Genomic DNA, 23,806 nt, shown 5'->3' with positions numbered 1-23,806 from the left:
TTTTATGGCATTTCAAAGACAGGATGTCCTAGAGAGTCTAGGATGGTTCCACTTTAACCTAAATCACACTTTACAATAAAAAAAACTCTAGGCTCTTCCAGTAAAAATTTATTTCCTACCCTATACTGCCACATATTGAGGGCTTTTAGCAAACTTATATTGTCTATGGAAATAAATGTAGACAGTATAAATCTGAAGCCCCATGTTCCAAATGAGAAAAAGAGAATAAAGAAGTCTTGTTCATAATCTTAAAGCTAAGCGAGGTTTCTGTCTTTCCTAATAAGCATATGAATGCATTTTAAAGCTCCTAAGGAAATATCCCCCACACACACAATATATTGTGAAACACAAAATATACCTTGAGACCAATAAAAGGAGGAGAAGTCAGACACTAAAGACCACATATGGTATGATTCCATTTATTTGAAATGTCCAAAAACAGGCAAATCCATAGGTACAGAAAGTAGATTTGTGGTTGCCAGGTGCTGTGGTTGAGGGGTGACAGGGAGTGAAATAGGTATGGGGTTTCTTTTTGGGGTCATGAAAAATTCTGAAAGCAGACAGAGATGATGGTTGCACAACATGATTAATATATTAAAACACTGAATTGCACACTTTTTAAAAGTGAGTTTTATGGTATATGAATTATACTTCAAAAAGCTATTATTTTTTAAAACAAAGAGGAGAAGGAAGAAATACAGAAATGTAAGCCTAAGCATCTTCCACAAGACACTTTTATTAGGGAAAATACTCCTCACTACGCATATGCTCCCATCTTTGAAATTCACAAAGTGTATATTAAAAGCTCTGAGAAGTCCTATAGAAACCTGATAGCTGTGTCTAACCCAGTTTCCCAAACTTACTTGGCTGAAGAACAGCAAAAGCACACCAACACCCTCCCCACCAAGCCTATTAATATCCACTTGGACTTAATGTTCCCTGGAAAACATTAGAGAAATCTGCTCTCTCTATTCTACAAAAACAAAACAAAAAAAAATGGAGGATCAGAAGAATACTACTCTTCATACGTGGAATTGAAATGCAATAGCATAAAATGAATTTTTTAAAATCAATTTCTATCTACTGTCTAATCAAACACATTTCTAAAAGGTATTTCACAAGTCAGTCAACTAAAAATTTTTAATTTTCATCAATATTTTGGTAAAAATAAACTTATAACCCAAGTATTTATACAAATATTTGCCACTGTGAGAATAGAAAATATACTCCTTGCCTCTCCAGAATACTTTTAAGTTATATTAGCTTTCTAGAGTCTGACTTGTGTCAAAAGAAATACCAGAAGTCCCAACATACAATTCATAATCTACAGCACTTACAACTAAAAATAAAGACTTCAACAAAAACACATAATTTTTTAAAAACTCAACAAAGAGGCTGGGCGCGGTGGCTCACACCTGTAATCTCAGCACTTTGGGAGGCCGAGGCAGGCGGATCACGAGGTCAGGAGATCAAGACCATCCTGGCTAACGCGGTGAAACCCCGTCTCTACTAAAAATACAAAAAAAATTAGCCAGGCATGGTGGTGTGCGCCTGTAGTAGTCCCAGATACTCGGGAGGCTGAGGCAGGAGAATGGCGCGAACCTGGGAGGCGGAGCTTGCAGTTAGCCGAGACGCGCCACTGCACTCCAGCCTGGGCAACAGAGCCAGACTCCGTCTCAAACAAAAAAAAAAAAAAAAAAAAAAAAAAACTCAACAAAGATATTAGCTACCTGAAGAGCTAATACACTGTCTACCTCCTATGTAGCTCAAAAGTAAATGAGTTCAGCTACATACAATAACTCAAGGTCATGAATATACTATTGTACAATAAAAGCAAATCACAGAATATATACCAGAGTACTCCTATTTATATAAAGTACAAAAGCTGTTTTTGTTTTCAGGAATACAAAATACATGGAGCTCTAAAAATAAAAGTAATGGCAAGATAAAAAGCAAAACTCAGGAAAGTGGTTAACTCTGAGGGAATGATGACGTTCTGTTCTTAAAACACCATGGTGGGTGCAAACAGCTCACAACTATTTCTTTGAATTTGTGCTCAAAAAAGAAGATATAAAACTTCAAAACTATAGCTTGAGCCCAGGGGTTTGAGGCTACAGTGATTGCGCCACTGCACTCCAGCTCCAGCCTGGTAACAGAGCAAGATCTTGTCTCGGAAAAAAAAACAAAAACAAAACAAAAACTTCAAAACTTTTACCACTCAAATCATTACACCACATATAATTTGTCACTAATTATAGGGAATTTACCTTCTAAATACGGTGCTTTTTAAAAAGTCACATAAGAAAAGCAGTTTTTCTAACAATACATATTATTTGTATATATTTAGGCAGTACATGATATTTTGTTACCTACAGAGAATGTGTAATGATCAAGTCAGGGTATTTAGGGTACCTATCGCCTCGATTACTTAACATTTCTATGTGTTGGGAACATGTCAAGTCCTCTCTTTTGCTATCCTGAAATATACAATATATTGTTGTTAACTACAATCCCCTTACTCTGCAAACACTGAAACTTATTCCTTCTATCTAACTGTATGTTTGTACCCATTAACCAACCTCTCTTCATCTCCCCGCCACACCCCCCTTGCCAGCTCTGGTATCTATCATTCTACTTTCTACCTCTATGAGATCAACTTAAGAAAAGCAGTTTTATATTTATACAGATAACTTCAAATATTAAAATCAACATTTAACTACACATTGAAGTATCACACGCTTATTAACATATAAATAATAAACTCATAACTATTCATTCCCAACTCCAAGATTGCTGTAAACATAAACTCTATACCAGAAACACGTTTCTAAAATATAAATAACACTGAGTAATTTTGACAAATAATTAGTATTATAAAAGACATCTTAATATTACCTGGGACAAGAGTCAAAGGTAATCTTCTGGGTGTAATTGCTTTGGGGTGCTGCTTACTAATTTCTTCATAAATCTGAAGCCTCTCTTCTAAAGTGCCTATTATCAGTAAATATGGGTGAGATTTATAGGATCAAAACTTTTATCTATGGTAAAATGCTAACAAACTTCTAAAATGTTGTTATAAATAAAATTGCATTAACAATATTAAAGCTGCTTTCAATTTTGGTTAAAATGACATTTAAAACTCTGTGGTGGCAAAATACTATCAACAGTTAAGTCACTGTTTTAAACTCATCTCCAGAGAAATCCAAAACTTCTCTCATCGCAAGATTCTAAATACAACCCAAATCACATATACAAGCCATCACAGACTCAAGATATACTGCACTTCTCTATATTCCTTTAGCATACAACTCATGGAAAAGAAAATCTTTTTATAACGTATCTCTAATAACATATCCTACATAAACACGCTGAATCAAAGAAACGTACACATATCCCCATAAAAGCCTATAATGTCTGTTGATTAGGCTCAAAGGAGCAACAGTTTTAGGATTACGATTGCAAATGTTTAAAATATAAAAAGATAAACTAAACTTCCATGTTAACTTTAACACTTAAAATCTTCCATGAAACTCCATTATCCTTCCAAAAGATATAAATTACACTTCTAACAGAAAGTTGTATCTTCCCACCCAAGAGCCACCTAATTTTATAGTACCACATAAAGGATGTAGCTATACATAAACTACATGTTACTCTGAAATAACAATAAGCAAGCAAACAGGATCTGGGTATAGTTTATCTTTCTAAAATAATATCCTGCATAATTCACAGAGAGATTTATAAGAAATAAGATAATTAATAGTGGAATTTTAAGAAAAAGCAAACAAACCTGTTTTTGAACTATCAAGTTTTAAGTAGATTTTAATCCAAATTCTGTGGTCTAAACCATAGAAAAATAACTATCCTAAGAATAACCCTGGGTGCTAGCAGACAAGGTATCTCTGTAGTAAATGTAGTGTTTATAAGTATTGATATTCAAGATTAATATCAAGCATCAAGATTGTAAACACCACATTTGAAGAGGTGTGATCTTGTTTGGACGCATTCCTTCCCCCAGTAATATGTTTTGGAGCTCCAATGTGGTTGGATTTTAAGACCAAGGATATGTGGGGGAGGGGGGGAACCTCGCTCTCCGTTAATGATTTGGAGACTTCACAAAATATTAAAGACCCTTACACTAACACATAAATGAACTGCATATAAGTATTTTAAACATACTCTCATGTTCGTGCCTAATCTTAGAGAACAACAAGCGCCAAGTATGAAAAAAAAATTCTCCACTACCCTAGATATAACAAGCCGTATAAATCCTACTTAAAGTCACAAGTTGGAGCTCCAGAACTTACCACAGGGAAGGAAAGGTCATAAGTTACCTAAAACAATAAAGTAGTATAATTAGTTTTGTAATCAATACATTTTATAGTAACCAAGAATCCCGACATATGGAACATATTATTCATTTTAGTAAAACATGAAAATATTTTTACAAATCGTAATATTAGTAGTTTAAAGGAAAATCATAGTTAACCCATGTTTTCAACCTTCACACAAGTGAGTTTTGCTGTTTTCTTCAGATTATTACTTTAATCAATATTGTGATTTTAATCATTTTCTTAAAATAAATTTTTAACAATTTGTAGTGTTAAATTTTAAACATAAAAAGAACACCAGAATTAATTAATACCAGTAAGGATACAACAATTAAACTTTTCTTGTAGCTTATACTACTATAAATGAATGTGGGTAGCTACCTATCTACCAAACTTTTTAAATTTAAAAAAAAAAAAAATTGCTGTTTCAACATCTTTGAGCCAATTTCATAATTATTTCAGGAATATATTTATTCATGAGTAAACATGATTTTAGGAATATTAACAGTTCCTACCAACACTTAATTATGAAAACATTACAAAAATCTTGGACCAACACTAGATTTCTGAAAAGGGTCAAAGTTACCAAATTTCAAAGGAAGATATGTAACATTTTGCTCTACACAAATTAGCCTAGTTTGAAATCAAAGCAAATATCCTCAACAATAATTATTTGGCCCAATTCTTATATTTAGAGGTTGAGGGTAATGAATCTTTAACGATTTTAAAATATTAAATAGTTACTACACTTCCCAGAAAGGGAATGTTCATTTTCTTTCCCATGTCTCGTCTCTAAATTGGTATGGTTTGTTTTGTTTTGGTTTGGCTTTATTTTTGCCTCACCTTCCAATACCATCACAGGTAAGGGTCAAGGAACCTAACATATCTGCAATCACTTACACTTAAGTGTAACTATTTGAATTCATTTTTACTCCCATGTTTAACCTATAATTTTACTAAATGGAAAAATAAGTACTAATGCTAAAATTATTTGTTCTCAAGTATTATTACAACTTTACATTTTATTATACTTCAATCAGTAGTTATGAGGAAGAGGAGAAAAATCATTACATACTAATTTGTAGAGCTTTTTCCAAGCCTTCATAATAACACCAATTTTCTGCATTCCGATCAATCAAGTTTTTGAACACTTCACTGGCTTCTTTTAATCTTCCCAATTTCAACAGTATTTCCCCTGAAATTAAGTTTAAAGACATATTCATTTCAAACATTAAATATCTATCTGACCCCAGGGACTTCACTAAACATTATCAGTGAACAGATGGTTAAAAAGACAGAACTCTGTATGCTTCCTCTTTGGGCATGTTGCAGTTTATATAACTAAGCATAGCTTGCCTTCAGAAGTGAATCTTCATTTGTACCTTTATTTTTGGCTCCCTCTTACACTCCAAACACATACATAGGACATGAACTTGTTAGTAAAAAAACTTTTGCATTATACACATCTTATACTCTTTGAAATAACTAAAGACACACACAAACACATCAAAATTAGATTGGCAAATAATTCTAGTGAAACATTCCTATCTTCCTACTATGAGATTTAAATATATCTTTCCTATCAGTTCATATATTAATTCTCCACTCAATTCTCAGTTTCCTTTCAAGGTCACTAAAACTGGAGAAGTTTAACTCAGTGAAATTATAACACTAACCGCTTTATAACAGGAAACCACACAAGCCATGTTCATGTACAGGTCAGCTCAGCAGGTCGGTAAAAGGTCAAATCCTTTTACTAAGCCACACAAATTAAGAGGAGGTGTGGAGAATGAGGACCCAAGACCTCTCAAATATGATGGAAACACACCTAATCCAAGATAAAGTGGAGAGTCTCAAAAAAGAACATACCTCAGCTTCCTGCCCTCAAGATTACCCATTCCTCAAATAATCTATTTCAAACAACCCTTTAAAATGTCTTCAAGTCATACTATTTCTCCTTTCATCATGTTGGAGGAGGCAGTATATTATAGCAGGTCTTATCTACTATTTTTTTTACTATTTTTATATTATATATCACTCAAACTCTAGAATAAGACTGAACTAGGAATAATTACCAACTCCACCACTAACTAGCTTTGTGATGTGGAGAAAGTGGGTAGTCAGCACCCTGCCTGTCACAAAATGAATACATATAAATGTCTGCTACTTAAAACTTTAAACATGCCCCATTCCTCCACGATTATCTTCTGGCCAATTTTTACCCTGCTTATCCCAGATATAACAGACAACAGCATATTTTTCATTTTCAAAAAACATCTGTTATTTGCTACCACCATGAAGCAAAGGTTATTACTAGAGGAATGCATAGGACAAATATATATATATATACCTACATATTCATAAATAAGTGGAAATCTCCAACTTTTAAAGCTTTTTAAAGGATTGTAAAAAGTTAATGACCACAAAGAAAACTGTGTATCAAAGGTCTCTGGACCTGCAAAGTTCAGTGAAAAACTAAAAGTAATAATACCATGATCTGTCTCTGTAGATAATAAAGCATGGGCTACGTATTCAAATTAATGGCCCCCAAATTACCCTCACTAACAATACAAGGATAAATGTGACTATGAGGCAATCTGCAGACTTATTTTTGTTTTTTGAGACAAGGTCTTGCTCTGTCATCCAGGCTGAAGTGCAACTGGCACAATCACAGCTCACTGCAGCCTCAACCTCCCAGGCTCAAGCAATCCTCCCTTCTCAGTCTCCCAAGTAGCTGGGACCACAGGCATGCACCACCACACCCAGATAATTTTTTAGTTTTTTGTAGAGATGGAGTCTCACTATGTTGCCCAGGCTGGTCTTGAACTCCTGCACCTCAAGCAATCCTCCCGCCTCAGCCTCCCAGTGTTGGGATTACAGGTGTGAACCACCATTCACGGCCTATACTAACTTGAAATAGTTTCACTGTACCATATTTACTTTTCAAAAACTGCATTCCTTATTTGTTTTTATTTTGAAGATTAAATAATTTAACCTAACTGCATTCCCTATTTGTTTTTTTTTTTAAGATTAAATAATCTAACCTATGGATTATATTGAATGCATTTCCTATCGATGCTACAGGACAAATACCAAGAAAGAGAAACAGCAACCTGAGTTAAGGTTTAATCAGGAAACGACAATAGTATTACAGAAAGGAAAAATAATTGCCTTTTTTCCTCTTTGCTACCATCAATAAGTAACAGAACAAGATAGAAACCAGAATATTTAATTATTTACTCATATTTTATCAATAACTTTTAAAAGTGTCATTAATATGAATTACAATAAAAACTAAATCACTCATGGGCTATACATTAACCAGAAAGAGTATAATAGTTAAAAGTAAGACACTCATGAAAAAGGTATGGGAAAAAGAACATATACTACTAAGTGAAAGAAGCCAATCTTTCTCAGGCAACAGATGATTTCGCAAAAATAAAGCCGATCTGAAAAGGCTACATACTGTATGATTCCAACTACATGATATTTTGGAAATGGCAAAACTATGTAGAGGGTAAAAAGATCAGTGGTTGCCAGGGGTTTGCAGGAGTGAGGGATGGAAAGGTGAAACAAAGGGTGTTCAGGGCAGTGAAACTACTTTGTATAATACTATAGTGGTGAATACATGTCATTATACATTTGTCAAAACCCATAGGGCATGACAGTGGGAAAGGCTGTGGGTATACAGGGATATATGGGAACTCTCTGTACCTTTTTCTAGATTTTACTGTGAACCTAAAACTGTCTTGAAAATGTCTATTTTTTAGAAAAAAGTAAGGGCTCTGAAGTCAGAAGGATGTGTTGATGTGCTTGGAAACTATAACTCTACCACTTAAAAAGCTGGATGACTTTGGGCAAGTCCTTAACCTCTGTAAGCCTCAGTCTCTTCCACTATAAAATGGGGTTAATAAATAGTATCCATCTTAAAAGTGCTAAAAAATTAAATGAAATAAAGCAATTTAAGCAATTACCATACTCAAATAGAAGAAGAGTTTTAAAATCTATATTAGCTATTATTTTTATTAAGCTTCAGACTTCAGAGGTCCTACAACTGTATGGAACTTTAGTTCTAAACTATTATTTTAGCTGGACATTCAATTTAATACAATATTGCTCAGGGAAAGGGAATTAATGAGCAAAGCTTTGTGAAAATTTTTGTTTGCCCCCTTGTTGATGAATGCTGTTAAAACTATAGGGATCCTGTCTTCATAATTAGCCCATAATGAAAATAAATGACCTTTGTGTTCATGATGATCCCAGTATCAGTTATGGTTCTCATTGTATTTAATTAACTATATATGGATATACAGAGATACATATTCAATATGAAGGCAGTCCTGCTTAAGGGAATGAAATCTGGATTCAAATCCAGCAGTCTCCCGTTTACTAAACTGTATGATTTGGGGCTACTCAATCTCTCGGTTCGTCAGTTCCCCCATCTCCAACATAGATACAATAAGTACAACATAGGGTTGTTATGAGGACTAAACTAGTTAATAATGGCTTAATAATAAAGTGTTTGGAACCTTGTCGGATACATAACAACTGTTACGTAAGACTTAGGAGAGAATAAAATACATAGTTTTTTTGTTTTCTGTTTGAGGCCATTAAAAAAAGGCAAGCCAACTTACCTTTAATTTCTGCCACCAGAAGTTTATCACATATTTGTTTCTCATATGTTTCTATATGTTCCAAAGATTCCTGAAACAGATCTGCCTCTCTCATCACTTGATTCTGGTATAATATCAGTTCACTATATTCATAATCTATTTTGTTTGGAGGAACCTGAAAAAAAATGACCAAATTACTTTATTTGTATCACTATATAAAGCAGTTACAGACCTTTAATTAAACTGCCTTCTCAGGAGTCATTCACACAAACAAGAAAGCAACCCACAAGCAGATACAAACAGAAGAGTGATTAACAACACCAAAAATGAATGCATTATTTAAAACAAATAATAGGGTGGGACTTCTGTCTATCCCCAAGTGACACAGGTCAACAAATCCTACATACAAATATAAAAATGGTTGAAATACTACAGAATCTACAAAAAAAAAAAAACAAACCTACTAAGGTTAATAGAAGTGTTTACCAAGGTCACAGAATAAAAGATCAATGAAGAAAAATCAATTACAGGTATACCTTGGAGATATTGTGGGTTTGGTTCCAGACCACCACATTAAAGTGAGTGACACAATTTTATGGTTTCCCAGTGCATGTAAGTTCCATTGGCCGGGCATGGTAGCGCACATCTGTAACCCCAGGTCTTTAGGAGGCTGAGGTGGGTGGATTACCCGAGGTCAGGAATTTGAGACAACCTGGCCAACATGGTGAAACCCCATTTCTACTAAAATACAAAATTAGCCTGGCATGGTGGCGCATGCCTGTAATCCCAGCTACTCAGGAAGCTGAGGCAGAAGAATCACTTAAGCCCGGAGGTGGAGGTTGCAGTAAGGTAAGATTGCACCACTGCACTCCAGCCTGAGCAACAAGAGTGAAACTCAGTCTCAAAAAAAAAAAAAAAAAAACTAAACTAAAAAAGTTATATTAACACTACACTATAGTCTATTAACCATGCAGCAGCATCATGCCTTAAAAAAAAACAACATTGTCAGGCACAGTGGTACATCTGTAGTCCCAGCTATCCTCCTGCCTCAGTCTCTGGAGCAGTCCTAGCTAGGAGTTCAAGTCCTAGTCGTAGCCTAAGAGTTCAAGACTGTAGTGCATAGCCACAGCACTTCTGCATGGGCAACACAGTCAGATCCTGTCTCCAAAAAAAAAGTAAACAAAAGAAAATAGAAATTGGCCGGGCACGGTGGCTCACACCTGTAATCCTAGCACTTTGGGAGGCAGAGGCAGGTGGATCACAAGGTCAGGAGTTTGAGACCAGCCTGGCCAACATGATGAAACCCCGTCTCTACTAAAAATACAAAACTTAGCCAGGCCCAGTGGTGGGGGCCTGTAATCCCAGCTACTCAGGAGGCTGAGGCAGGGTAATTGCTTGAACCTGGTAGGCGGAGGTTGCAGTGAGCCAAGATTGCACCACTGAACTCTAGCCTGGGCGATAGATAGATGAAGACTCTGTCTCAAAAAAAAGAAAAGAAAAGAAAAGAAAGAAAGGAAGAAATTGCAAACACCTAAATTTAACCATCAAAATGTCATAATTTTGTGTTTAAAGGAAAGATTTTTATCAAGTCCACCAAACGTGATACAGTACTATCTTTTGGTCAGAACTTGATTCTTGGATAAAAACAAAGAACTAGTCTAATCAATTCTCTGGTGTGAGGTAAAAAGCTAAAAACCTAAGTAAAGACGGTGGCCTTACTACAAAGTTTATTTCCTCCCTTAAGAGAGTAAAAACAGCGGATTAAAAAATATAAAAACCCATAAATAGGAGATACTATTTAAGATTTCAACAAATTTCTAGAAAATAGAATGCAAAGGAGGAGTAAGTGAAATAGGATGGAAGAAGCTCAAGTCTAGAGTATCTATAAAGAGGAAATTACTATGGAGAATGCCTATTTGTCCTGGAAAACTCTAGACAGGGTCAAGATTATGAAATGACAGATAAACAGAGGAGTGGAAAAGAGACTCAAGGTTGGGGGATTAACTCTAAGTGAAGTGACTCAATCCACACCATCTCCATCAACTTGCAGCTGAATCCACATGTAGAATATTTTCCATTGAAACGTGGAGGCAGGCGTGGTGGCTCATGCCTGTAATCCCAGCACTTTAGGAAGACGAGGCAGGATGATCATTTGAGCCCAGGAGTTCGAGACCAGCCTGGACAACATAGCAAGACCCCGTCTCTTTAAAAAAAAAAAAGAGAGAGAGAGAAAAAATCCTACATTTTAACTGTTTCCAATTAAGTCAAAAAGTTTTCCAGTTTTCCATAGGTTTCAAATACTTTAATTCACATTTGAGAGCAGAGACAATTTAGAAGTCAACTACTCCGTTTGGGAAGGTAGAAGGGAACATTAAAATTCTTACTTGCTGAGTTTGTCTAAATTCTTCCAATAGTTTTAGGGCCATATCATAATCTTTCAGCAAATGGTATGCAATAGCATATCCAATCCAGGAGGCACGCTGTGTGGGGCGCAACTGAAGAAGCTGGTATCTTGTCTCCTAAAAAAAAAAGTTTTAACTTGTTAAACATTCTCTAAAACATTATTTCATCAGTTTTAAGAAAACAATCTAATCTTTAACACATTTCTAATGAACTATATCAACAAAGATCAGTTTCAGAATAAAATAGAAGTACTTTTTATGTTTCTTACCTAAATTACTAAAGTTCTAGAATATCCTGTAATACTCACTGTGAGGCTGTCATTGAAACATCTTTGGGGCCCATGCCTTTGGACTGCCTTATTAAATTATCTTTAAATAATGAGAAATTTTTTTGGTAACTAAACATTCTGTAAGAAGATTAAGATGGTTTTTTATTAAACTACATTTTGCTACTTACAAAACTATTATATGAATTACATGTATTTACAGTATAAACACATTGTAATAATTGGCCAGACACAGGACAGACAGAGCCAGGGGAAACACCCAAACATCTGATTATCCCTTATTTTTACTGTTACTTCTCTGTCATTCCCAAATCCTTTATTAAAGTCTAGGTCAGCCGGGCGCGGTGGCTCACGCTTGTAATCCCAGCACTTTGGGAGGCTGAGGCGGGCGGATCACGAGGTCAGGAGATCGAGACCACGGTGAAACCCCGTCTCTACTAAAAATACAAAAAATTAGCCGGGCGTGGTGGCGGGCGCCTGTAGTCCCAGCTACTTGGAGAGGCTGAGGCAGGAGAATGGCGTGAACCCGGGAGGCGGAGCTTGCAGTGAGCCGAGACTGCGCCACTGCACTCCAGCCTGGGCGACAGAGCAAGACTCCGTCTCAAAAAAAAAAAAAAAAAAAAGTCTAGGTCAGTATTATTTTCTCTGCCAACTCTTGGCGTTACCCTGGGCAAATGCAACACTAATGTGTATCACCCATCCCACAACCTATCCTCTAAGTCCCAAGATTTTCTAATCATTAATGATTTTCTCCTCCACTCCATTCAGAGGCCCACTCCCACAGCCATACCCTAGAAGTTACTGCCACACAGAAATCATAAATTTAGGTATCTCACTCTCTACCCACAGCTCCCATGCTGCCAACACTATCATTTGGTGACATTCCTACCCTTGTTCTTTGACACCACCAGCATCTGTACTTCCTGGGTCCTTCACACTTTCACCACCAGCTCTCCTTTTTTTCTTTTAGAGACAGAGTCTCCCTATGTTGCCCAGGCTGGACTAAACTCCTGAGCTCAAGCGATCCTCCTACATCAGCCTCTCAAGTAGCCAGGACTAAGACACATAATACCAAGCCTAGCTCTCTTTTAACTTAATTTACTTCAGAATCCACTTTAGCAACCATTGTTTTGCCAATATTCTTAATTTCTATGCCTCATTCCTAAAGATAACTGATTTTAACTCCAACCGCATCTAAGCTGCTAAACACAGCTGAAGAAAAAAATACACACTTTGAAGAGTGGTGCCATTATTATTATAATAAGTTCAGCAGAGCCCTTAAAGTGGCTGCAAAAATCTAGGCATGGGGTATGAGGGCTTATATGGCAGTAGAGAGCAAAAGTAAGAAGTATATAAATAATGTATTTAAAGATAACTGTTAGAACCTAGTGGCCTCCTTCTCATAAGAAAGTAAGAGAATTCCATGTTGGACATACTGATTCTAGGATACTAAGTGGAATAAGCACATGGAAATGTCCAGGAGAGAGTTGAAGATGCAAATCTGAAGAGGTCTCAATTACAGAAAGACTGATTTATGGCAACCCTTCTCACATTTTTAAAGTATTAACCAATAATTTTTAAAAGCTACTTTTATGTTTAGGTTTCAATTGTAAAAGCCTTATTAGTTTACCAAATTTGTAAATATCAAACCCACAAATAATCTAGTACAGCACATAGATATTCCAGTTAAACAGTTATGGCCTGGCGTAGTGGCTCATGCCTGTAATCCCAGAACTTTGGGAGGGTGAGGTGGGAAGATCACTGGAGCCTAGGAGTTCAAGACTAGCCTCGGTAACATAGCAAGACCTTGTCTCTTTTTAAAATACTTAATGAATTAAGAATGTTTTAAAAACCAGTTTTTTTTGTTTTTTGAGAAAAAGTCTTGCTCTGTTGCCCAGGCTGGAGTGCAGTAGCACAATCATGGCTCACTGCAGCCTCAACTCTTAGGTTCAAGGGATCCTCCTGCCTCAACCTCCTGGATAGCTGGGACTGCAGGTGTGAACTACCATACCGGGCTAATTTTCTTATTTGTAGAGACGGAGTCTGGCCTATGTTGCCCAGGCTGGTTTCTAACTCCTAGCCTCAAGCGATCCTCCCATCTCAACCTCCCAAACTGCTGGGATTATAGGCGTGGGCCACCGTACCCCACCAGTTATTCTTTTTGGATACTCAAGTAGAAAGTGCCACAACTATGACTGAGGAGGAAGGTCCCAAGCGACATACACCTTCTAATGAACAATCAAATCTACTTGATCTTGGCTTATGCTCACCTCATTCTGAATTGACACGCTCTTAAATTTTATCCACGGTAAAATCATGTACATTTAAGAATGAAGTACTTACTCGGTAACCTTCGAGGTCTCTCATTTGGATCTGCAACAGTGAGAGATCCCTCAAAATTTGCAGGTTATCTTTATCTAATTTGAGGGCATTCCGGTAACATTTTATAGCTTCATCATATTTTTTATCAGAACGCTGCAAGAGTCCATATACATGCCAACCTATTAAGTTAAGGAAACAAAGACATACACAGATACTAGAATATACTATGCTACTTATCTAATATAAAACTTACATTAAGGAAATGGTATTTTGCCTAGGATTTATTTCAGAATGACCTGGAGTCTGGGGGAGGGGAATGTGAGGGGAAGTTAAAGACGAAACCAGAGCAGGCTGGGTTGATAATTGTCAAATTGCTGAACCTGGGTAATGGCCACATTGGGAGGGGGTCATTATTCTGTTCTCTCTACTTGTGTACATGTTTGAAATTTTCTGTAATATTTTAAGTAACCTTAAAGAATTCTTGGCAAAAATTCTTCACATTTTCTACCCTGTATCCCATCACTTTCCTACCCCAGCAACCTCAACATTCACCTATTCTTCATCATGATGTCTTGAAACAGAATATATACAAAAACTGCAACTACTTTTTGAAACAAATTTACAGTCAACCAATTCTAAAGTAATGTGTAACTATCACCTACTTCCCTAGTTATATTAAAGGCCACAAAAAATAAGTTGTATTTCTTATAAATTAAAGTCTTAGCATATCTTGGAGCCAAAAGCCCCACAAAACTATCATACTTACATGCCCTTCTCTTCACTCTGGGGTAAGCACTGGCATAAAGAAATAAGAATTTAGTAATTTGAGAAAACTCTAAGCTAAATATGTGAAAACACTACTAAGATTATTTGTGTTCAATACCAGTACATGACTAAGTGAATTAAATGTAACAAATTAAAATGCAAGGGCAATATGTGAAAAAAAAAAAATGCAGATAAACATACAGATAAGCAAAACAAATGAAAATCAATTTCAATGATCCATCCTTTAAAAAAATTTTTTTTTGGACAGGCACGGTGGCTCACGCCTGTAATCCCAGCACTTTGGGAGGCCGAGGAGGGTGGATCACCTGAGGTCAGGAGTTCGAGACCAGCCTGACCAACATGGCGAAACCCCATCTCTACTAAAAATACAAAAAGTAGCCTGGCATGGTGGTGCACACCTGTAGTCCCAGCTACTTGGGAGGCTGAGGTGGGAGAATCGTTTGAACCCAAGAGGTGGAGGCTGCAGTGAGCCTAGATCATGCCACTGCACTCTAGCCTGGGTGACAGAGTGAGACTCCCTCCCCCCAAAAAACAAAAAAACAAAAAAACTTTTTTTTTTACACACTGGGATATTACCCAAAGAAAAACACAATTATAAAGATCAAATTAAGTAACAGCTATGTCTCTGTGTTAACAGAAACCAAGCTCAAGAACCAATATCATACTTAATATTAAGTAAAATCTGTTTTAAAATAAGTTTAAAGTTTTTCTTCTCAAATGTCTAAAAGAAAGTTTAAGACACACAAATTTTAACATATGATTAACTAAAAGTCAGTATTTGGAATAATAGGAAAGTATTACCCAGTTAATTATGTTTAAGAAAAAAATGGGTTTCAAGTGACATACAATTATCAAAGCCACTTTTCTCCAACACTAAGCACAACAGAAGTCAGCACATTTTATAGAGATTTCCTTTAAAATACTTCAATAAATAAACACAGGGTAGGGAACAAATGAAACTAATATAGGAGGAGGGGCACGAGCAAAAAAGAAACTAATATTACAAAATGTTGATAATGATTATAGTTGAGTAATGGATACACAGAGTTCATTAAATTCTCTCTTCTACGTAGGTTTGGAATTTTCATAGTACAAATTTAATTTGAATTAGGAAAAAACTAGCTAAAACATAAACTATTTAACTATTGCAAAAGGATACAGACATGACTCTTGACATCATTACGAAGTCCTTTACGAACAAATTCATAAGCTTCTTCTTTTTTTCCTAAACAGTTCAGTGTTAATCCTTTCATAGCCAAAGTCTCTGAAAAATAATTTTTAAACTCTATTTACAAATGACAGAAAATTATTCTCTTAATAGTACTTTAATAGTTGAGAGCTGAAGGATTACTATGGCTCCAATTCATCTTTTTAATCTCACAGTTTGAACTTCTCTCCAAGTAGAAAAAGTAAAACTACATTTAAATATTTACTTAAAGCTTAGCAGCCCAAGTCCTTTTCTGAAATTCCTTAGTTTCAAGAGTTGCTAAAATGGTTTCTGCCCTTCACAAGACTCTGTAAAAGTGGTTGATATTATTCTGCTGAAAAAATTAACAAAGCAGGCCAGGTGCAATGGCTCACGCCTGTAATCCCAGCACTCAGGGAGACTGAGGCGGGTGGATCACCTGAGGTCAGGAGTTCAAGACCAGCCTGGCCAACATAGCAAAACCCCGTCTCTACTAAACAAAAATCAGCCGGGCATGGTGGCATGTGTCTGTAATCCCAGCTACTTGGGAGGCTGAGGCAGAATTGCTTGAACCCACGAGGCAGAGGTTGCAGTGAGCCAAGATTGTGCCACTGCACTCCAGCCTGGGTGACAAGAGCAAGACTCTGTCTTAAAAAAAAAAAAAAAATTAACAAAGCAGACATGAGTCTTATGGAATTAAATCCACCATAGCAGTTCCACAGCTCTTACCTAAGGTCAGTTCTAATCAATCATCAATCTGATTTACAACCACACAAAAACACTCAATCTACCTTAATAAAGACAAATACATAATTTAAAAATCACTTTATTCAATATTGGAACAGACTTCACTTTTGATAGCAAGTTTATTCTAACAAATTCTACTTAGGCTAATTAACATCAGTGCACATTTCAACAGCACAACACTGGATGATGGTAGTGGCAACAAAAAATATGTAAGGAAGTTAATAAAAGATGGTTTAGGATGAAATAATTCTCTGAATTACCCACAAGAAGGGAATTATGCAAGAAGAATTATTTTCGAACTCTATGGTATTCAGAACATGGTGATCCTGTGGCCCAAACCCCCCTCCAACATCTTTTATCTGTTTTACATATTGAACTTTCCCACAGGCACCATTTGGATAAAGGTTCCACAGCTAAAAAGCTTGAAAATAAGCTTTAAAATTAATTCTATGAAACGAAGATTTCTTTCCATTTCCTTCAAAGAATCTTTTAAATGTTGTTAGAAAAGTGAGCAAGGTCAGCCTATTTTCCCAATAAGATGATCTCAACCATTATCCAAGTCTGATACTGAGTAATCTCAACCAGCTTTGCTATGCTATAGGATCGTAATTTTCATGTCTATCCTGATCCACCCTTCTAACACTGGCTGTTACTGAAAAAGGACACAACAAGAAAATACAAACTTTATTAACACCAGTGTTAGAAAAACAACTCAAAATATACAATCTAATGGTAAATTAGTAATATCATATGGAAATGTCAGTACATATTAAAAAAAAAAAAACACATCTACCAAAGAATAAAGTGCAGGTGACCATATCTTCATACTTTTATATTGCAAATTTGGTCCTAATTTTACACACAGGAAACCAAGGTATAAATTCTATTCAAAGTAATAAAGGAAATCAGGTCCATAAAAATACTGATACATACTGTCTCCAATTTTTTCGCCAATAGATAAATGAACCATCCTAATCTTACCCTTAAGTATATATACTTGGCCGGGCACGGTGGCTCACGCTTGTAATCCCAGCACTTTGGGAGGCCGAGGCGGGCGGATCACGAGGTCAGGAGATCGAGACCACGGTGAAACCCTGTCTCTACTAAAAATACAAAAAAATTAGCCAGGCGTGGTGGCGGGCGCCTGTAGTCCCAGCTACTCGGAGAGGCTAAGGCAGGAGAATGGCGTGAACCCGGGAGGCGGAGCTTGCAGTGAGCCGAGATCGCGCCACTGCACTCTAGCCTGGGTGATAGAGCGAGATTCCGTCTCAAAAAAAAAAAGTATATATACTTAAGGATAATACAGGTAATCTAGAAGACTCATATAAAGCATTAAAAAAATGCTGAACATTTATGCACTCTGATAGAGAACTTCGAGGCCTTGGAATCTGGGAAATAATCTTCTTTCACTGTTAATCCCTGGTTTTAGAATTTGATTTCCCTAAAGCAATCTCTCACATGAGACAATACCTCCATGTTCAGCAAATTTTGGGTTCGACAGAATCATCTTGCAAAACTTGAGGCCATTTTTGTACTGCTTCTGTTCATAACATTTCTGTAAAGAAATATGAACAAAAGTTATTTTATCAAATGAATACACAACGGAGCAACTTTTCACAGCATCATATATTCTAAATTCAAGATCCAAAATTAGGTCTAAAACGTGATGGAAAGGATATCACTTACAAACATGCAGTGTACTTTTGTTACCTATTCTTGTCAAATTGTTCTAAAATCTACATATTTTCATTTTTATAAAAGACCATGAAAAAAGACATTTAAAAAACAGGAAATGTGGCTGAGCAAGGTGGCTCACGCTTGTAATCCCAGCACTTTGGGAGGCCAAGGTGGCGGATCGCTTGAGCTCAGGAGTTTGAGACCAACCTGGCCAACATGGTGAAACCGTCTCTACTAAAAATACAAAAATTAGCTGGGCATGGTGGCGCGTGCCTGTAATCCCAGCTACTCAGGAGGCTGAGGAAGGAGAATCGCTTAAACAAGGGAGGCGGAGGTTGCAGTGAGCATAATTCCAATGCTTTGGGAGGCCAAGGCGAGAGGACTGCTTGAGCCCAGAAGTTCAAGACCAGCCTGGGGAATAAAGCAAGACCTCATCTCTACAAAAAAATTAAAAATTACTCAGACGTGGTGGTGCACATCTGTGGTCCTAACTACTTGGGAGGCTGAGGTGGGAGGATCACTTGAGCCCACAAGGCTGAGGCTGCAGTAAGGCATGACTGTGCCACTGCACTCAGCCTGGGCAGTAGAGCAAGACACTATCTCAAAAAAAAAAAAAAATTTAAGCAAAAACATATGTGGCAACAGAAAAATACCAGAAACTGCACTAAAAGCCTTTGCTACTGCAAGAATGAAACCAAAGTGCATGGGTGTGTGCACACACACACACAAATACTACCACTTATTGAGCAGCTACGATATGTCTGTATAAAATCTGTAATCTCTTACTTAATACCAATTCTTTAATGTAGGTGTCATTACTTCCACTTCAGAGATGTCGAAACTGAAACCCCAGAGGTTCAAACATTTGTTTATAAGCTGCTCAGCTTAGCTGCAAACTCTGGTCTCACTCCAAAGATAAACAACATCTTTATTTCTGAATGTCACCAGCCAGGGTACGCAATTAACATCTCTCCCTGGCAGCCACTGATGCAGAGAACACCCCATTGCTTTCCACTCTTCCCTGGCTTACATTGTTCAGTCACACTGGGTATTATATTACTCAACATGCCAAGCTTATCCCCACCTCAGGCCTCCTACACTTGTGTTCCTTCTGCCCGAAATGCTTTCCTAAATCTTCCCATGGATGGTTCCTCATTATCCAAGTCTCACATGTCCCCTACTTGCCCACTTTATCAAATACTCCCATCCTCCTTCCTTCCCCAACATATTCTCTACCATGTTACTCTATTTTCCACACAGTGCTATCATTTCCTGAAATCTTATTTATGCTATTATTTAGTGCCTGTCTTCCCCACCATCATATAATGGATCCTTAGAACAATGATCTCACCTATCTTTCTTATTTATTTTTTAGAGACAGTCTCACTCTGTTGCCCAGGCTGGTGTGCAGTGACACAATCACCATAACCTCAAACTGCTGAGCTCAAGTGATCCTCCCACCTTAGCCTCCTGAGTGGATAGGAAGGACTACAGGTGTGTGCCATCACGCCTGGCTAAATTTTTTTTTTTTTTTTTTTTTGGTAGAGATGAAGTCTCGCTATGTTGCTATGTTCTTCTTTTGCTCCTGGACTCAAGTGATCCTAGCTCCCACCTCAGCCTCCCAAAGTCCTGGGATTACAGGCATGAGCCACTGCGCCAGCCTTAGCCTATTTTAAATACTGCTGCATTGCCATGGCTAAACAAATAAGAAACTGCTCCATAAATACAGCCTACTAAGTTCAAAGCAAAATGCCACTAGCAATGGATGAGACCATCATTAAGCCTTGCAGCAGGGGCTGGATGTGGAAGGAATTAGAAAAGTCTTCATTGAAAAAAAGTTTATATTGAGGCCTCTTGACAGCCTCTGGGGAAGGGAACTACGTGGTTCTGAGATAAGGATAGAAGAGAAACCTAAATTTTGAAACATGTGAATATACTGCCTATTCCAAAAATATTTTAAAATAAAAAATGACAATCTGAGTTTGACTACAGGAGTCTGTCTCACAAATGACAAGAAAAAAACAAGTGGAAGGAACTACTGAGAAAGACGAATAGAAATACTAGTTTTTCTGACTTACCAAGTTATCTGAAAATAATAATCATACTGCCAATAACAGTAATAATAGTTAACACCTATTGGAAGCATTTACTATACGTCCAGACACTGTTCTTATTTTTTTCCTTCATCCCATGACAGCTTATTTACTCTTTATTTAAATCCCAGGAAAGCCTATGAGATGCATGACATCCCCATTTAGATAGAGAAACTGAGGCATAGTTATAGAGTTTATTAAGTGCCAGAGCCACAACTCTTAACCAGGTAGTCTGGCCCCGGAGTCCAAGTACTTAGGTAAAGACAAGTCTACCTGTAATCTCAGCTACTCGGGAGGCTGAGGCACGAGAATCGCTTGAATCTGGGAGGCAGAGGTTGCAGTGAGCTGAGATCTTGCCACTGCACTCCAGCCTGGGCGACAGAGCGATACGCTCTCGCAAAAAAAATAAAAAAAAAAAAAAGACAAATCTACATTCACTCAGGAACAATTATATACTAAGTAGAAACGACAGATTCTAGTCTCAACTTTGCTACTAACCAGACAGAGAACCTTAGCCACTTGGTCATTTACCATTCTTAGGTTTGTCTCTTTCTAAAAGAGGGCATGGAATAGCTCCAAAATTTAACAAACTGTAATGCTAATTAATATCCAGTCTGGGGAATAAGACATGCAGATACAAGCCACGTGGAACATGTAAAAAACCAGCTGGTTAGTTTGTGTGGATGTGTTTGAGTTTTTTCAATAGAAAAAATTTTACTGTTGGTGGCAAAGCACTTTAATCCACTAAACTCTAAAGATAATTTTATTACAGAGACTTCTGTTTGCTATGGAATTTGTTGTAGCCAAATTTTACCCACATTTATTGCAATTGCGAAATGATAAAATCACTCGTTTATGCAGAATCCTCCTAAATTCACGCAACCTTGTCAGAAACATTACATACCTAGATTTAAAAATGTTTAGCTTGGCTGAGCACAGTAGCTCACATCTGTAATCCTAGCAATTTGGGAGGCTGAGGTGGGATGATCGCTTCAAGCCAGGAGTTCGACAGTCGCCTGGCCAACAAACCGAGACTTCCATCTCAAAATATTTGGTTTTTTTTTAGTGGTTACCATTTCCAAATTTATTTGGGGATAAACTCTACCTTTTTTGTAATTTGAGAATAATAATGTAACTTTTTCCTTATGACACTGATCCATGATTTGAACTATAGAGAGAAAAGAAGTGCTGTCATCTTTAAAGTATGATGCCAAATGTCCTAAAATCCCACTAGCGATTTATAAATGATATTATCATTAATGTTTCAGATTCCAGGGGCAAAAAAAAAATTAAAAATAAAAATAAATAAATAAGTTACTTCTCCAATTCCATGCTGTGTAAAATAAAAGGGCATGAGAAGAAGTAAAATAAAATACAAAGCCCAATGAAGCAACCTGCCACGTGCTTTAATTATTCATATTTTTAATGTTCTCACATTTGTATCTTATTATTGGTTCAAAACTAAGCACCACATAATATTTAAAATTTTTATCCCATCTACTATGTATCCTAATCTGAAGACTAAGTGTGAAGTTTCTATCGGCTTGAAACAGAACAGCTACTATGAATTATCTGCCGCTGTTAATACTTAAAGTTACTCTAAAATTAGTATTTTATTTATAGTAAAGTTAAGCAACAACTAACAGCCATATAACCAACCCAGCTTTCAATAAATTCACCTTTAAACCTAAATGCATATTTAGCAAATAAAAGCTTTTTTTAGGTGAAAAGATAAACTACAAAAGACAGTTACCTACTAACAATATTAGTTTAAAACCTAGGGTAGCCAGAGGATACTGAGGAAAGCAAAGGAATGCTGCCTCTTCTCCTTGGAAGAACAGAACCTGGAAAGCCACCAGGGACGCTGGCACACAGCCCACAGAAAACTGCCCACCCGGCTCCGCAGCGGTCATCACTACGGGGCCATTATTCAGGCTTCCGCTCCGCAATAAAGTAAAAATGCTCCCCTCAAATGCAAAACCAGCCAGTCCACGCGGCTTTAATTACTCAAGCAAGGCCTGTGCGACTAGAAACCAAAGAGCTGTGTTGAAGTTGGTGACAACTTAGAAACGCACTTCAACTATTCACTTCCAAAGAGGGTAAATAAAGTGCACTACAAACAGGCAAACTTTTTCCCAAAGGGAGGTGGTGCCAGGCTTGGCTTCCTAGAGTTGCCGGTTTTATTTCCTCGTAACCAGGAAAAATTACACCATGGCATCGATCCCGCTTTAATAGGTATGCGGGTGCGCTGTGCAATCTAATTAAACGCAAAGCAGAGAACACAGAACGCAAAACACCTCGCCGAGGGGAGACTGGCAAAATAAACCAACCGGGGAGGATCCCTGAGGGGCTGCTGCGAGCCCGGCGCGGCAGAGAGCACGGCAGCCACTACCGGCAGAGGCGGCTGTGCCCGGGCACTGCGGAGGGCGGCGTGAAGTTTCTGGAAAGAGTGCGGCGGGGGTGAGGCAAGCCGCCGCAGACCGAAGAAAGGAAGCGTGCGGAGGAGCGGCTGGGCGGCCCCCGTGGGCCGGCCGGAGCGGGAAAGTGGGGACCCGCGAGCTCCGAGGTAAACAAAGAGCGGTGGGCAGCGGAGGCCAAGCCCGGCCCGCGCCGGCCGCCGCCAGACCGCTTGCCCTTAAGGCCCGAGGACCGGGGGGCGGCAGCGCGGCCTACGGCCACTCACCAAGATGCGTTTGAAGAGGTTGCTCTCCTTGGGCGGCAGCAGCACGTTCGGCATCGTGGCCGGCGGGGAGGCTAGGTGCCCGGGCGCTCCGTTTCGCGGGGGTGGGCACCAGGACGAACCGCTGCTGAGAGTCGGGCTGCGGGCGATGGATTAGTTCATTGGTCTACAGTTGCAGTTGGGCAGCCTGGTTGTTCGGCACCGGTGGCAATGGAGAAGGAAGGCGGTCTGGACAGGACACGCTTTCCCTGGCCTCCGCTTTTTGGCCAGCGGCGGCAGCAGTTCCCGCGCGCTGCAAGATGGCAGCCAGGGTCCGCCTCCCGAGCCGGACCCTGTGCGCATGCGCGGAGCGCCCTGCGGCGAGGGGCTGCGGGTGACTACGGGGGCGTGGCGGGGACCAACTGCGTGGATTTGCCTTGGGCTGCGGCTCCCCTTGCCGCAATCTCGGCACCCCGTGGGGCTCAGGCGAGCTGTCACCAAAACCTTGGAGTCCCATGGGGTGGTGAGTCACCACCCTCATTCACCATTGCTCCTATGCATCAGAACGCCTAAGGCTCCTAGTTATTGTCTGCTTCTCCTTGCAATAAATAAATAAAAATGAGAATTTTCTTTTAAGTAGAAAAGAGAAGACGCTGACTTGTATTGCACTCTTGATAAGCTTGTGGCCCAAGATAATGTTAGT

General features: G+C 38.2%; 1 protein-coding gene across 7 annotated transcripts in view; it reads right to left on the bottom strand.

Moving 5' to 3' along the window:
* Positions 1-23,470, bottom strand: part of NAA16 (N-alpha-acetyltransferase 16, NatA auxiliary subunit) — a 74,923-nt gene extending 51,453 nt beyond the window's left edge. For 3 of the 7 annotated variants that reach the window (XR_004247738.2, XM_058437807.1, XM_032150767.2), the window contains exons 1-8: positions 23,128-23,468; positions 18,145-18,229; positions 15,901-16,005; positions 13,977-14,134; positions 11,329-11,463; positions 8,966-9,119; positions 5,407-5,526; positions 2,896-2,991 (exon numbers count right to left, since the gene is read on the bottom strand). Coding sequence is in view for 6 of the 7 variants with exons in the window: in XM_058437807.1 (XP_058293790.1) it covers positions 2,896-2,991; positions 5,407-5,526; positions 8,966-9,119; positions 11,329-11,463; positions 13,977-14,134; positions 15,901-16,005; positions 18,145-18,229; positions 23,128-23,181 (907 nt within the window). In the remaining variant the exon portion in view is untranslated. Of the gene's footprint in view, positions 1-379; positions 551-2,895; positions 2,992-5,406; positions 5,527-8,965; positions 9,120-11,328; positions 11,464-13,976; positions 14,135-15,900; positions 16,006-18,132; positions 18,230-23,127 lie in introns of those variants that run through there. The other 4 variants (XM_032150762.2, XM_032150763.2, XM_032150766.2 and 1 more) reach the window with 3 other exon arrangements.
* Positions 23,471-23,806: the final 336 nt, after the last annotated feature.

Source organism: Hylobates moloch, unplaced genomic scaffold (genome assembly GCF_009828535.3).
Source record: "Hylobates moloch isolate HMO894 unplaced genomic scaffold, HMol_V3 SCAFFOLD_4, whole genome shotgun sequence".
Lineage (NCBI taxonomy): Eukaryota > Metazoa > Chordata > Mammalia > Primates > Hylobatidae > Hylobates > Hylobates moloch.
This window is presented reverse-complemented; position numbering and strand designations above follow the sequence as displayed.